Here is a 13,893-nt window from a genome sequence, read left to right as displayed (position 1 = left end):
GGGATGAAGAGATAGCTTTAACTTCTAAATCTTCAAAATAAATGTTGGAAAGTACAAGAGATAAAGGATTACCCATAGCAAGACCATGATTTTGTTTATAGACGGTATCCTGAAATTTAAAGTATCCTGACTTGATGCAATGAGTAAGTAAGGCTAAGATCTTTTTAGATAATTTATCCTTGAGTAGTACCAGAACTTTGTCTGTAGGAACATTTGTGAACAAGGAGACTATGTCAAAGCTAGCCATGATTTCATCTTCCTTGACAATAATATATTTAATATATCACACAAAATCCACAGAGTTATTAATAAAAGACGGTGACTTGCCGGAAAAACATCTGGCAAGTCACTGTTTTTTTGAAGAACACCCATTCTTCAGAAAACCCACCCATAGCAACAGATATCTCCATAGTCAATCCCATCGTTATCCTCCTCAGAAATTTGGAATAATTTCTACTTTGGGACATAGAGCTCGCTCTCTTCTTGATGACCCGATTGAACTTCATAAAGAAATCAATTTTCTTAGATCTACTTTTCAACTAAATGGATATTCTCAAAAAATTACTAAAAAATACCTATTTAATCCTCCTGGTCGCCATAATGAAGAGTTGAATAATGTCAAAGGTAATATCTCTATACCATACATAAGCTCTATTTCTCCCAAATTAGCCAAGGTTCTTAAAAAATACAACATAAGAACTTTATTTACTCCTCGTCCAAAAATCCGTTCTCTACTAAGCCATCCAAAACCTAGTCATCATAATCTTAAATAGCCTGGTGTTTATCAGATCTGGTATGACTGTAACATTCCTTACTTGCCAAACAGATAATGCATAACTCCATCGAGTTATGCATTGAGGAGCACAAGAGAGACATTGCTGACAAGAGAACATGTGCCAGTGCTTTATCTAGCCATGTTCTGTTTTCAGCCAATTCTGATGAAGAAAACCATAGCCATACAATCCTTTGGGGCAAATCTAACAACATTTTCCATTACCATGACGAATTGGAAAGAAAGATTATAGAATCTATGGAAATCATCCTCAACCCTGTACATTTAAACAACAACCTAAGCTACAACCTTTCAGACTGTCATTCTGCTTTGATCAAATACTGGCATTCACGAGATGTTATATGCAAGCACACGTCTAACAATATAGCCAGCAAGGGAACAGCTTTGAATATGTTGACTTCAACATTTTAATGTTAAATATACACATTTACTTTACTTGATGTTTACAGTTTTTTCCTCCATGTTTAATGGTTATTTCTTTCATAATGTGCACCTGACGAAGGCTGTTAAAAAGCTGAAACTAGTTTGTAGTACTAATAAACTGTTTTTTCCATTTCTCTCAGTTTAAGTCATTCAATTCTTTTTAAAAATATGTATAACAACCGAGTAAATCAATCTTCATACATAGATATATATATATATATATATATGGGAAAAAAAATCCTTGGACCACCCATAGTATGAATGTATTATACTTTATAGAATACTTTCATGGGTGGGACCCACATAAAAATTTAAAGAGCAGAAAATAAAGAACAAAAGGAACATAAAACCTGTTATATACATGGCAAACCGGCAATGTTATAGTGTGGGCATTTCATTTTAAAACCTCATGAAATGTAGAACAGAGATGATTAACTGTGGACTTGCTGCATGCTTTACTGTGTAAAGCATGTATTAAGATAACGCCTCTTAATACATAACAATGTATTAAGAGGCGTTAGGTTGGGTCAAGCTTTTCAGGAGTTTGGTTGGTTCAAGAGTTCCAAAGAATATGGTTGGCTTGAGAGTCATGGGGAGTAATATTGGATATTTCTTATCACTAGTGATTCAGAGCAACATAATTTGGTTTCATTTTCTCAGAAATCAATAATGTGATCTCAATTTCAGGTGTGTGTTTGGATCGCATTGCATGTAAATATCTTAGTAGTGGGATTTTTGTTGTTGCTAGTGTTTATGTTGGTGTCTTTTCTTAGCAGTGGAATGGTAGTAGTCTGGTATAGGAATGTTGCAATCTTAATAATGTTTAATTATATATGATTTTATGAAACAAATATTAGTTCCAATATAATAGGTATTACATCCTAAATGGCCTTTGTGCTAGAATGTGAAGTTGGTGAAGTCCTTGATCCATTTGTCTTTCCTAGCTTAGTCAAGAGAGTGTAACAATTCAGAAGCTTTGGAGTAATTGACATTATTACTTGGTAGATAAGGAGATGAAGTTCAGAGGACACATTGCTAAGGTGTCCAAGATTGCACATAGGATTACTTGGTTGTTGAGGAACACACTGACATCCAGAGATAAAGAGGTTATTATTCCCCTTTATAAAGCATTGATACTTCCACATTTGGATTACTGTGCTCAGGTCTGGTCACCTGGATTCCTTGGAGATGAGGAGGCTGTGGAGAGGGTTCAGAGAAGAGTGACCAAGTTGGTGAGTGATATAAAAAATGCTCCCTACATTGATAGATTGAGAGCTTGTGGATTGCAGAGATTGGCTGATAGGCGAAGAAGAGGGGATATGATAGAAACATTCAAATTACTAAAAGGTTTTTATAGGATTGATGCAGGGGAAATGTTTCAGCTGTGTGATAGTGATGGAAGAACAAGAGGTCATCTCTGGAAATTAAAGAAGAGTGTGGTTAACAAAGGTGTCAGAACAAGGTTTTTTGCCTGGAGGGTGGTGAATGAGTGGAATTCATTGCCTGACTTTGTTGTGAGCTCTTCATCTGTAAATGAATTCAAGAAGAGATATGACAGATATTGTTTTGCTAGTTTGGGTCTCCCGCGATGAGTCTACTGACTCCATGGAGATACCCGTAATAATAATAATAATAATAATAATAATTATGTACTTCTTGAAATAATCTTTCATATTCATCATTCCATCCAGTGATATATTATTTTCAGTAACCTCTTGGAATTGTCCTCTCAACAGTTTCCAAAACAACTCCAACAAATCTTTCACAGTTGGTACCAGTGAGTTTGATCTACCTCAAGTTGGAGTCAACTTTCTTAGCAAAGGATCTCCAATTGGCTTTATAAAAATTCCATCTAGACTTGGTAATAGGAATAAAATTTCTATTGTGTAGATGATAGGACAATGTTAGCAATTTAGGAAGTCATCAAATATTTTACTGTTGATAGGGAGTCATCTGTGACCATCATCAAAGGTTGTAAAGCAAAGGTCAGGATTGTACCCTCTTTTCCATTGAGATGAGGGAAAGTCTGGGTTGTCTTTAGCATCAAAAGCTAAATATAGGTTCTAATTTTCTAGCTAGATGACTAGCATGTGCGCATTAAAGTCATCATCTTGGAATCTCCCTTAAAGAATGATGGCTACTGAAATCATCAAGAATGATGCTGAAAGAAGAACAAATTAAGAACAAATTAAGCCAGATAGCACCGGGAGGTGGGAGGTTTATATACATTTGTGATAGTTAATCCACAGACTTCTACAGAATTTCTAAAGATGTCTACATTGGAGTTTGGTTTGTAGACGGCATAGTTAGTGATATTGTTCTTAAAGTAAGTGGTCATTCCATATTTAGAGTGGAGATTTAGGGTAAGGTTAGAGATCCAGATAGATCCAAGGATTTTCTCGCTGGTAAGAAGTTGAGTGTCATCCTCTGTATGAATCTCTTACAGCATAAAAATATCAATTTGGGTCATTTAAAATCCTTGTTAGATAGTCATATTTGGATCTGGAAATGCTTTCTATATTGAGTTGACACATATTTATACACATATTTATATATATTTATACACATATTTATATATATATATATATATATATTTATACACATATATATATATATATATATATATATAAATATATATATATATATATAACTTTAAAGTCTTCTTCAAGTCCTGCAATGGAAGTATGCCATCATCATTACTGTAGATTAATTTGCATTATCCAGGGTGCACCACAAGGAGGCAGTCTACTTTAAAACTTTGTTACCCACTTATACCTGAGATCCAAGATATGTGAATACTCAACCTTCTTAAAAAAATAACTGTCTATTTCATTAGATAAATAGCCACACTTTTCCACCAAAATACACATATTTTATTTATGATCCTAATCTTCTTGGCAGCTCTCTCTAGCAGAAGAAAAGCCTCTTTTACAGCATTAATGAAGCAACTGATAATATCAGTATCATCTTCATAAGCAACTAGTTGGATAAATTTATTAAATATTGTACAGTTATCTCTGGATTCTAGAATCTCTGATAGTCTTTTCTGATTATTATTATTATTATTATTCAGGCCTCCATGGAGTCAAAAGACTCATCGTGGGAGGTCCTTCCTAAGAAACACAAAGTCTATTAAGACTCATCGAGGGGAGGTCCCCCCCCCCAAGAAACATAGTCTATCACACCACTCCTTGAACTTATTGACCGTTCTCACTCTCACCACTCCATCAGGCAATGCATTCCATGGTTCAACCACCCTCCATGCAAAGAAACCACTCCTCACCCTCTTTCTCACAGTTTCCTTTCATAACTTCCAGGAATGGCCCCTTCAAATGACTCCTTCCTGCTGTTCAACCAAGCGAAAGAACTCCTCAGTGTCAACCCTGTAACTACCTCTCAACAGTTTAAAAGTCTCAATCATATCACCTCTCCTTCTTCTATCCCCCAAACTCTGCAGTCCACAATGATGCAGTACCATGTTAAATAACAAACAATCTAGACACTCCCCTGCCTTAACCAATTATAAGATTTCAATTAATCTGAAAGTTCAGACCGGATCTTTATGCAGCATCAAACATCTGCCATGGTTATCTTCACAAGTCTAATTTTATTGGAAATTTTAATTCTGTCATGGCTATATACAGTGCATTCCTATTAATATTGTCATGAGCAGTCTAAAAACCTAAAAATGAGTGGTGAGTAATTATATTAAAGTCCTCTGTTGTTTTCAAGGATCTACCTAATAGTGAAAATGATCAACAGTAGACATTAGGTGGTAGTTGGGTATGTTAGTGAACAAAGATATGAGAGTAGTTTGAAGGAAACTGTACACAGAGTAGCTCATAGATCAAATAGATTAGGTACATTGTAGACTTTTCAAAAAATGGTAAGATATTAGGGGTGTAGCATGTTTTTATTTATTATTATTTTTTTTAATATGAATCCCATGCATAAAAAGTTACAAAGCTGTCATATCCTAGTATCTTTAAAATATCATTGATATGTGGATGCACTAAGGGTTGGATAATTTTGAAACCTGCTCTAGAGGACAAACATGGTATTTTTAAGCCACTTCAGGCCTCCATAAAACAAAGTGATGGTGTCACTACTTGCAATCATCTGAGAAAAAGAATTGTTGAGAATGTATATATTGAGAGGAGAAATAAAAGAAATTATAAGATGCGCGTTTTTAATACAATTTAAAATTACTTAGCTTCATTGAACAAGACTAGTGAACAGAGTATAGCAAGAAGTGGAAGTGAATGAACACAGTGCAAGAATATGAGTAGTTAACAAGAAGGCTGTGAATGACAACATGCAGAATAGTTGTGAAAGAATGTGAGATAAGCATGAGAGTAATGGGATGAAATGAAATAATTCATTTATGGGATTTTTAAAGTTCTGAAATTGCACAATTTTCTTAAAAATTATCATCTGAAGCAGTTTGATATCAGTAAGCCAACAAAAGTAAGATGGTTGAAATAATACCCTGCATAGAATAATCACAGGTTAAAAAATTAGGTGGCATGGACTTCAAGGCAATAGAGTAGAGTACGTATCCTGATATGATGTGATGCATATATGAAGATGAACGTACATTATGTAAAGTAAGTGTATATATATGAATAGTAATGGAGTATGAAACTTCAATGAGAATGGAGAGTGAAGACAAGCAGCAAAAGTGTGCATTAAGTGAACAGAAGTCAACTGTAATATAATACTTAAGGAATCATTCATAGAGTGGAAGGAAAGAAGGAAAGGACAAAAAGCAATTCCTGAAAATTTAGATACCATATTGGATATATCCAGTACTGTATAATATCCAAAATGATGCTGTGCTGGATGCTACAGTATCATTTTGGATACTGTACCATCCAATTTATTAAATATCCTGTCTTGTGTGACTCAACCTTGCACTAAGCAACCTCAAAGTGATAACTATTGCTACTCGCTTGTTTCTCTAATATGTATGAGAATTTCTCTGGATCATTAATTCTGCTCCTCATTTGTCTTTCCTATCATTTCATCAAAGACTACACCGTCTCAATTTCTATTACCATTCATAATGTTCATTTCAGTCAGGCATTGTCACTTATGCCTCTAACTTTTCAACAAGCTAATTCAATTGATGGATTGAATCAATCTGGACCTTTTCCTTGTTATGCCAAATATTCTGTAAATAACAAACAAGAACAACAACATTTTTTATTATAATTTTTTATTTACCAATTTCTCTTCATCTGGTTCTTTTCTTTTCCTTTTTATTGTGCAATAAGCAATTTTCAGGTTTCAAAGGAATGTAATTACATTGTTTTGGAATCACTTTCTTTAGAACCCCAAATTTCTTAGATTTAAAAATTTGGCATCAAATCATGTTCAGAATGAAGTTCGCCATTATTGCAAATAAAACTTATTTTTCAAGAATGCAGCATATGCATTCTTGAATAATAAATTGAATAATTTTTTGAATTAAATGAATTTAGACAGACTAGGAACATAGAATAAAAAAAATCCTTAAACATATATAAGTTAGCATACCTTGCGGATTGTCTGGGCTTTTACAAATTGGACAACTATCTTCATATCTGCCAATTAAAACATATCCAACTGGACAGGTTAGCTGATGACACCCAACTTTAAATTCTTCACCTAGTTATTAAAAAAAAAATTAAATTAAAGTGAAGACTATTTGTACCTCTGATTATATTTCTAAAAATATAATCATAATATAAATCTGATATAATCTTTATAAAAAAACTTCTGTATGGTTTCAATTGCTTTCCCACCCACCTTAATTATTATTATTATTATTATTCAGGCCTCCATGGAGTCAAAAGACTCATCGTGGAAGGTCCTTTCTAAGAAACACAAGTCTATCAAGAAGGAGGGAGGTCCCCCATAAGAAACACAGAGTCTATCGTACCACTCCTTAAACACATTGACCATTCTTGCTCTGACCACTCTATCAGGCAATGCATTCCATGGTTCAACCACCCTCCATGCAAAGAAACCACTCCTCACCCTCTTTCTCACAGTTTCCTTTCATAACTTCCAGGAATGGCCCCTTCAAATGACTCCTTCCTGCTGTTCAACCAAGCGAAAGAACTCTTCAGTGTCAACCCTGTAACTACCTCTCAACAGTTCAAAAGTCTCAATCATATCACCTCTCCTTCTATCGACCAAACGCTGCAGTCCACACTCCCTCAGCCGATCCTCATAACTAACATTGTACAGTCCTGACACCATCTTTGTTATCTGCCTTTTTACCCTTTCCACAATTAATTGATCCCCTTCAAATCCTGGGGACCAGATCTGAGAACAATAGTCTAAGTGTGGTCTGATCAGAGTCTTATACAACAGAATGATAACCCTTTCATCTCTGCAGGCCAGCGTCCTTCTCATTATTGCAGTAATCCTCTGTGTTACCTTCACTACCTTTGCAATATGTCCCCTAAATTTCAGGTTTCAATCAATCATTAACCCCAGATCTCTTGTCTCTCCTACTCCCTCCAGTTTAACTCCTCCCATAGAGTATGCAACGTCCCATCTATGCGTCCTCAAGACCTTACATTTTGCTGCGTTAAACTGACACCCCATTCATTTGCCCATCTATCTAGTTTATTCAGATCCTCTTGCAGGGCGACCACATCTGCACTATTACTAATAACCCTTCCCAGCTTCGCATCATCCGCAAACAACTGAATATCCCCTTGCAATCCATGGACAATGTCATTGATATAAAGGTTAAACAATATAGGTCCCAATACGGAGCCCTCTGGAACCCCACTTGTAACCTTCTGCTTCTTAATTGTTGTATTTCATCAAAAACAGAATCAAATCATTACTGCAAATACTGAAAAACAAAATCTTCATTGGTAAGAATCAACTGTCACAAGACTATCACTATTAATGTTGCATAATGGAAAAACAGAAAACTACTGTCATTAGTCTTAATGTGCAAGTAAGCAGCAAACTAAGTTTATTTGGACAACTTATAAAAACATGTTTTAGTTTGAAAATTATTATTATTATTATTATTAAATGTATATTTCCATGGAGTCAGAAAACTCATTGTAGGAGAGCCACACAAACCTTTGTACACAAATACCTATCATACTTAGCCTTAAACTCCTTCACTGTCATGGTACTCACAACTAATTCTGCAGTTCATTCCACTCATTTACCACTCTCCATGCAAAAAATCTAGTCTGCACATCCTTACCAATTGCATTCTTACATGTTTCCAGAGAGAGCTAGGTTTATCCCCTAGCTCTCTCTCTCTCTCTCTATTCATAATGTATTAAAAATTTTCTTTTGTGTCAATCTTATAGAACCCCCCTTTAGTAACTTATAAGTTTCTATCATGTCCCCCGCTTCTCCACCTATCAACTAAACTTTGCAACCCATGCATGCATGCACACACACACACAAACACACACACCTTCAGCCTATCCTCATAGAAAGCATTCCACAGACCTGTCATCAGGTTTGTCACTTATCTCTGAATCCTCTCTTCACCGCCTCTTGATTTAAAAAAAACCAAGATGACCAAATCTGTGTACAGTAGTCTAGATGTGACTGAATCATAACCACCCATTTTAATTTGTTAGTGTGTTTTTTAATATTCCAAGTAATCCTTTGAGCTAGTTTGCCACCTTTTGCAATATGCCCTCTGAACTCACCATTACCTTCAAGTCCCCAGGCTCATCAATTTCATGCAATCCAATACTATCACTGTGATACACAGTATTATTATTATTATTCGTGACACCTCCAAGGAGTCTGAAGACTCATCACAGGAGGACACCTACTATACAACTGTTTCCACTACTACACCGAACCTCTACCAATCACCTCCATTAACGCCATCTACCACCCACCACTACCACAACTAGTATTTTTTGTCTTTAAATTGCGTGTTCTGAAGGGCCAATTTGTCCGTATGCGGGATGAAAAACCTGAGTTTCTGGGAGAAAAAACCCTGCTACCTCCATATGAGATCGGCTAACTCACCTTCGATTGAAAAAGTCCACAAAAAGATTCCTCCCATCGCAACGAGAATTGAACTTAGGCCTATTCCAATAGAAGGGAGCAATGTACCGTCGTTCTTCCAATTGCACTACGGAGGCGTATGTAATCTTTTCAACTCAAAGAATATAATTGAAAGTTTATTTTTCACTTGGTTAGACTATAATAAATTTAGTTTAATCCTTTATCCAAGTGTGAGCAAACAAAGTTTGCGCCTGAAAATATCTTCAGGACTGAGGTAAGGTAGTACAACACCGGGCAACTTGTAGCAAAGGTGGACCAAGCTAACATCACTCCTATCTCAGTATCTCCCATAATGCAAAACACATCTCCTTGCAGACATGTATAATGTTATGCATTAAGGGAAGGGCCACTACCCAGACCGGTCTCACTGATAAGACCTCAATAAAGGTCGAAACCAATCTGGGTAGTGGCCCTTAATGCATAACATTATACATATCTGCAAGGAGATGTGTTTTGCATTATGGGAGATACTGAGATAGGAGTGATGTTAGCTTGGTCCACCTTTGCTACAAGTTGCCCTGTGTTGTACTACCTTACCTCAGTCCTGAAGATATTTACAGGTGCAAACTTTGTTTGCTCCCACTTGGATAAAGGATTAAACTAAATTTATCACAGAATATAATCTTACATTTTGCAACATTAGATTGACAACCATTATACTTTCCCTAAACTGTGAATTTATTTCTATCAGCCTGAAGGATGTCTATCTCACTTTGATCAACTATTGTCCTCCTTAGTTTAGCATCATCATCATCAGCCAGAAACTGTCTCTCCCCCCACACACTTAAATAATTTCCTGCATCATTAATATACAAATTAAAGAGTAGTGGCTATAGTACAGTATCCTAAGGCACTCCACTACTCATTTCCATTCTTCTAGCAGTGGCGAATTCTCCATGCTTGCTGCACAAGCTCATTAATTGAGAAAGAAGTAATATTTATTTGTTAATAAATGCATGCATTTATAAGCATTCCATTTAGGCTTTTATTTTTGTAGACAGAAGACATTTTAAGCTTGCGCGGGAATAATTGAGCTTTGCATTGTGTATCGAAGGCCGATGCTTGCTCGTCTAGTCAAAGCTACTTTGGCTTGTTCAGTTGTGGGAGCATCCAGGTCCTTGCTTCAGCACTGTGATTTCATGTGCATGCATAGCCATTTCTGCTCCCTCCACATCATCTCGCCCTGTTGCTTAAACACAGTTCATACACAGTCAAAGTAGCTCTAGCTTCAGCCAGCCTTTACAAGTGTGCGTGTTGCTTGCTTAGGAAAATTAAGTTACAACCAACTTTTTATGATGATGTTATTGACCAGTTCATAAAGAAGAACTGTAGGGTAGAATTTGTATTCAAGTAGCTAAATTGAAAAAGATAGAATATCATTTGTAAAATAAATGTTGTATTTGCATGATTAAATGTACATAAATTTCTAAATACAGGTAACCCTCATATAACGCGGTACTTATACAACGCGGTTTCAATATAACGTGGTCTAAAATTGTAGCAACCCTTGTTGAATGCAGTACTTATACAACACGGTTCCGATAAAAACACGGTCTACAAATTGTAGTAACCCTTTATCTTTTCATATGTTTTTCACCGCATGACTTAAAAATCAAATTTTATCTTTGTTAAATTTGTGTCTGCCCATATCACGCAGGTAGTTATAAGTAGCGAATTTATATTAAGGAAAATACCCTTTAGCACGCATGTACCTCAATTGTTTACCGTATAAAACGTTTATTGTTGAAAATTGTCCTCGTTTCTGCCAGGAAAGTGCATTAAAAATCATAAGCGTGTTCACCTCAAGCTGAGCACTTTATTTTTTGGTGAGTTACATACAATATGTAATGCTTGCTTTTTTTGTGTTAAAAAATTATTTTTATAGTAATGGCCACAAACTGCAACAAAAAACCAACATTGAAAACAAAATTAATTTCTCTTACAGAAAAATATTCAAAATCTTGGATCAGTTGAAAAATGGAGAAAAACCAGGAGTTTTTGCAGGGACTTTGAATTTAAATGAATCAACAATTCGAACAAGCAAACAAAATGAACATAAAATCCGAGAAAGTGTTTATTGCTGGGTCAGCGATAAGTGCAAAGTGTGTTGCTTGTGTACGTTATATTCTAATAGAAAAATGGAGAAATCTCTAATGATTTCGATAGAAGGTTGCACCTCAAAAGAAAATTCCTATGCATGGAAATCTTATTAAACAAAAAAACTCTGAAAGTTGATAAACATTTATAGTGCAGATCAGGTGTTCAATGTGGATGAATCTGGGTTATATTGGAAAAAAGTGCAAAAACGCACCTATATTTCGAAAAATGAAAGATCAGTTCCTGGATTCAAAGTTTCCAAAGATAGAATTACTCTACTGTTTTGTAGTAATGCATCAGGTGATTACATGACAAAACCAGTGTTTATTAACCAATCCTCAAATCCTCGTGCTATGAAAGATTAAAATATGCACTATTTTATTTTGCCTAAAACATTTATGCAATATGTGCAATAAAGTTTAAGTACAATTTGTAATTTTTATACTATGTATTTGTTTCATAGTTTATATGTTTTTTTAACTTACATGAATTACCTGAATTAAATAAAAATATATGTTTTGTTGGATATGTTATTGTTGTTTATATAATTAAAAAAAAAAAAAAATGATTTCGGAACATAACCCTACTTTTTCTATGTGATCTGAGACTTGCATAACACGATTTATATAACGCGCCATTTCTTTCTGTGGAACCTAACATTCACGTTATATGAAGGTTACCTGTACATAGTTTTAAATGGTCAGTAATTCATTATTCCGCTCTAATCAGACTTCAATCACACCTCTCATTCTCTGAATGATAACAAGAGCAAGCGTGAATTTCAAAACCAGCATATACTACCATATGCTACTCTTTGGTGTCTCTTTGTCAGCCCTTTCCCCCTATCCATGCTAGCAGCTTCATATACATTTCCTTTTGCTTCAACTTCTGTAATAGTTTTCCATGAGTATTATGTCAAATGCCTTTACAAAGTCAAACAATTTCATGGTGTAGCCATTTCCCTTATCTGATTCTGCTGCCACTACTATAAAATATAATGGGAGTAAATTATTTATGCAGAACCCACCTTTTACAATGCCATGCTGCCACCATACTGTCATATTCCTATCTACCCATTCCTGTATTTTACCTTTAACCAACTTTTCCAATACTTATACCACTATTCCTGAGATACAAACTGATCTGTAATTTGATACATCTATCTTTGCACGACCTTTATATAATGGAAGTATCTTACCCTCTTTCCACTCTCTTGGAACCTTACCCAAGTTGAGACTTAGATTAAACAACTTCATCAGAGGCAATGCCAATTCTCTTGCGCATTTATGTAGCACACAGGCCGAGATGCCATCCCATCTCCCTGCCATATTCATGTTGATATTTTTCAATATGCTGAGCATCTCTGTTCAATTCTCACATCAGCAATTGCAAAATCTCCACCTGGATGATACACCTTTGCAAAGTGATCACTTTGTAACTCAACTATTTCTCCTGCTTGTCACCTACCTATCATCAACATTGATTAAAGTCATTCTTCCATAATCAATTTCTTCTTACTCGCTTTGTAGTTCAACATAAACTCTTTCTTGATCAAGAGTTTGCAACATAGCAAAAAAATGCTTTGGCTTTGCTTAGCTAGTTTTCTCCCATAATATGACTTGACCATTCTTTGACCTTTGGCAAGTAATAAGGTGTCACGCCTCATTACTTGTAATCTGTACTAGTCACGAGTATGCCGATCGCCTTTCTCTTTTGTATTCCCTCCGCAATGTTTTCTTTTCTTTTCTTTTCTTTTTTTTTTTTTGCAGCTCCAGCTTTATATTTCCATTCCTCTACTTGAAACCCCATCTGATTTAACCTCTAGTTCTGGTACCCTGGCCACTTCCCATACACCACTGACATACCCTCCTTGTAGCTTCTTAAGCCATGGTACTGCTCCAATCTGACTTGCAGTCATCAGTCTCTATATACAAGTAGTCCAATCATGAAGTGACTTCCCATGCAAACTGTTTGCTTACATTTGAATAAAGGATGAACCCGAGAATATAAATTCTTGGCATCTTTAATTTTTATGTTGGTTATCAATAATACATCTGATTCTATAACTATAGCACTCTCAGATCACCGATCTCCTCCATGACATGCTCTTCAGGTAATTATCCCTTGTAAATGTATAAATTCCATGTCTATCTTGTCATGCAGCCTTCCTCCCTCCATTTTATGTCCTCTTAGTCAATGTCTCCCAATAATAATTGTACAGCCTGCAATTCTGTTGATGTATGGTATCTACGTCTTCCTGTGGACCCATTGGTCTATATTAGTGACTAACCATCGCTCTACACCTCCTCTTTTCCTATTCCTTCTATCTGTCCTGAAAATTCTAGACCCCCTTATATTCCATTCTGTACCATTTATTATTTTCTTTCAACCAGGTTACCCTAATGCTGATAATTTCAAAACATTTCAAAACATACTTTTTCCATGTTTCATTCTGAATGATGAAAACCATTTCATTTAAAAAAGTTACCTGTTTGGTCTCTAGAGCTAAATTACCAAGTTATAGATAC

General features: G+C 35.4%; 1 protein-coding gene across 6 annotated transcripts in view; it reads right to left on the bottom strand.

Moving 5' to 3' along the window:
• Positions 1-13,893, bottom strand: part of LOC150096090 (kielin/chordin-like protein) — a 649,251-nt gene that overhangs the window by 171,028 nt on the left and 464,330 nt on the right. For all 6 annotated transcript variants that reach the window (XM_090408779.1, XM_090408780.1, XM_090408782.1 and 3 more), the window contains one exon: positions 6,755-6,865. In XM_090408779.1, coding sequence (XP_090264905.1) covers positions 6,755-6,865 — 111 coding nt within the window. The remainder of the gene's footprint in view (positions 1-6,754; positions 6,866-13,893) is intronic.

This window comes from Typopeltis vanoorti, chromosome 19, assembly GCF_054136105.1.
Source record: "Typopeltis vanoorti isolate ZY-2024b chromosome 19, IOZ_Tvanoo_1.0, whole genome shotgun sequence".
NCBI lineage: Eukaryota > Metazoa > Arthropoda > Arachnida > Uropygi > Thelyphonidae > Typopeltis > Typopeltis vanoorti.
This window is presented reverse-complemented; position numbering and strand designations above follow the sequence as displayed.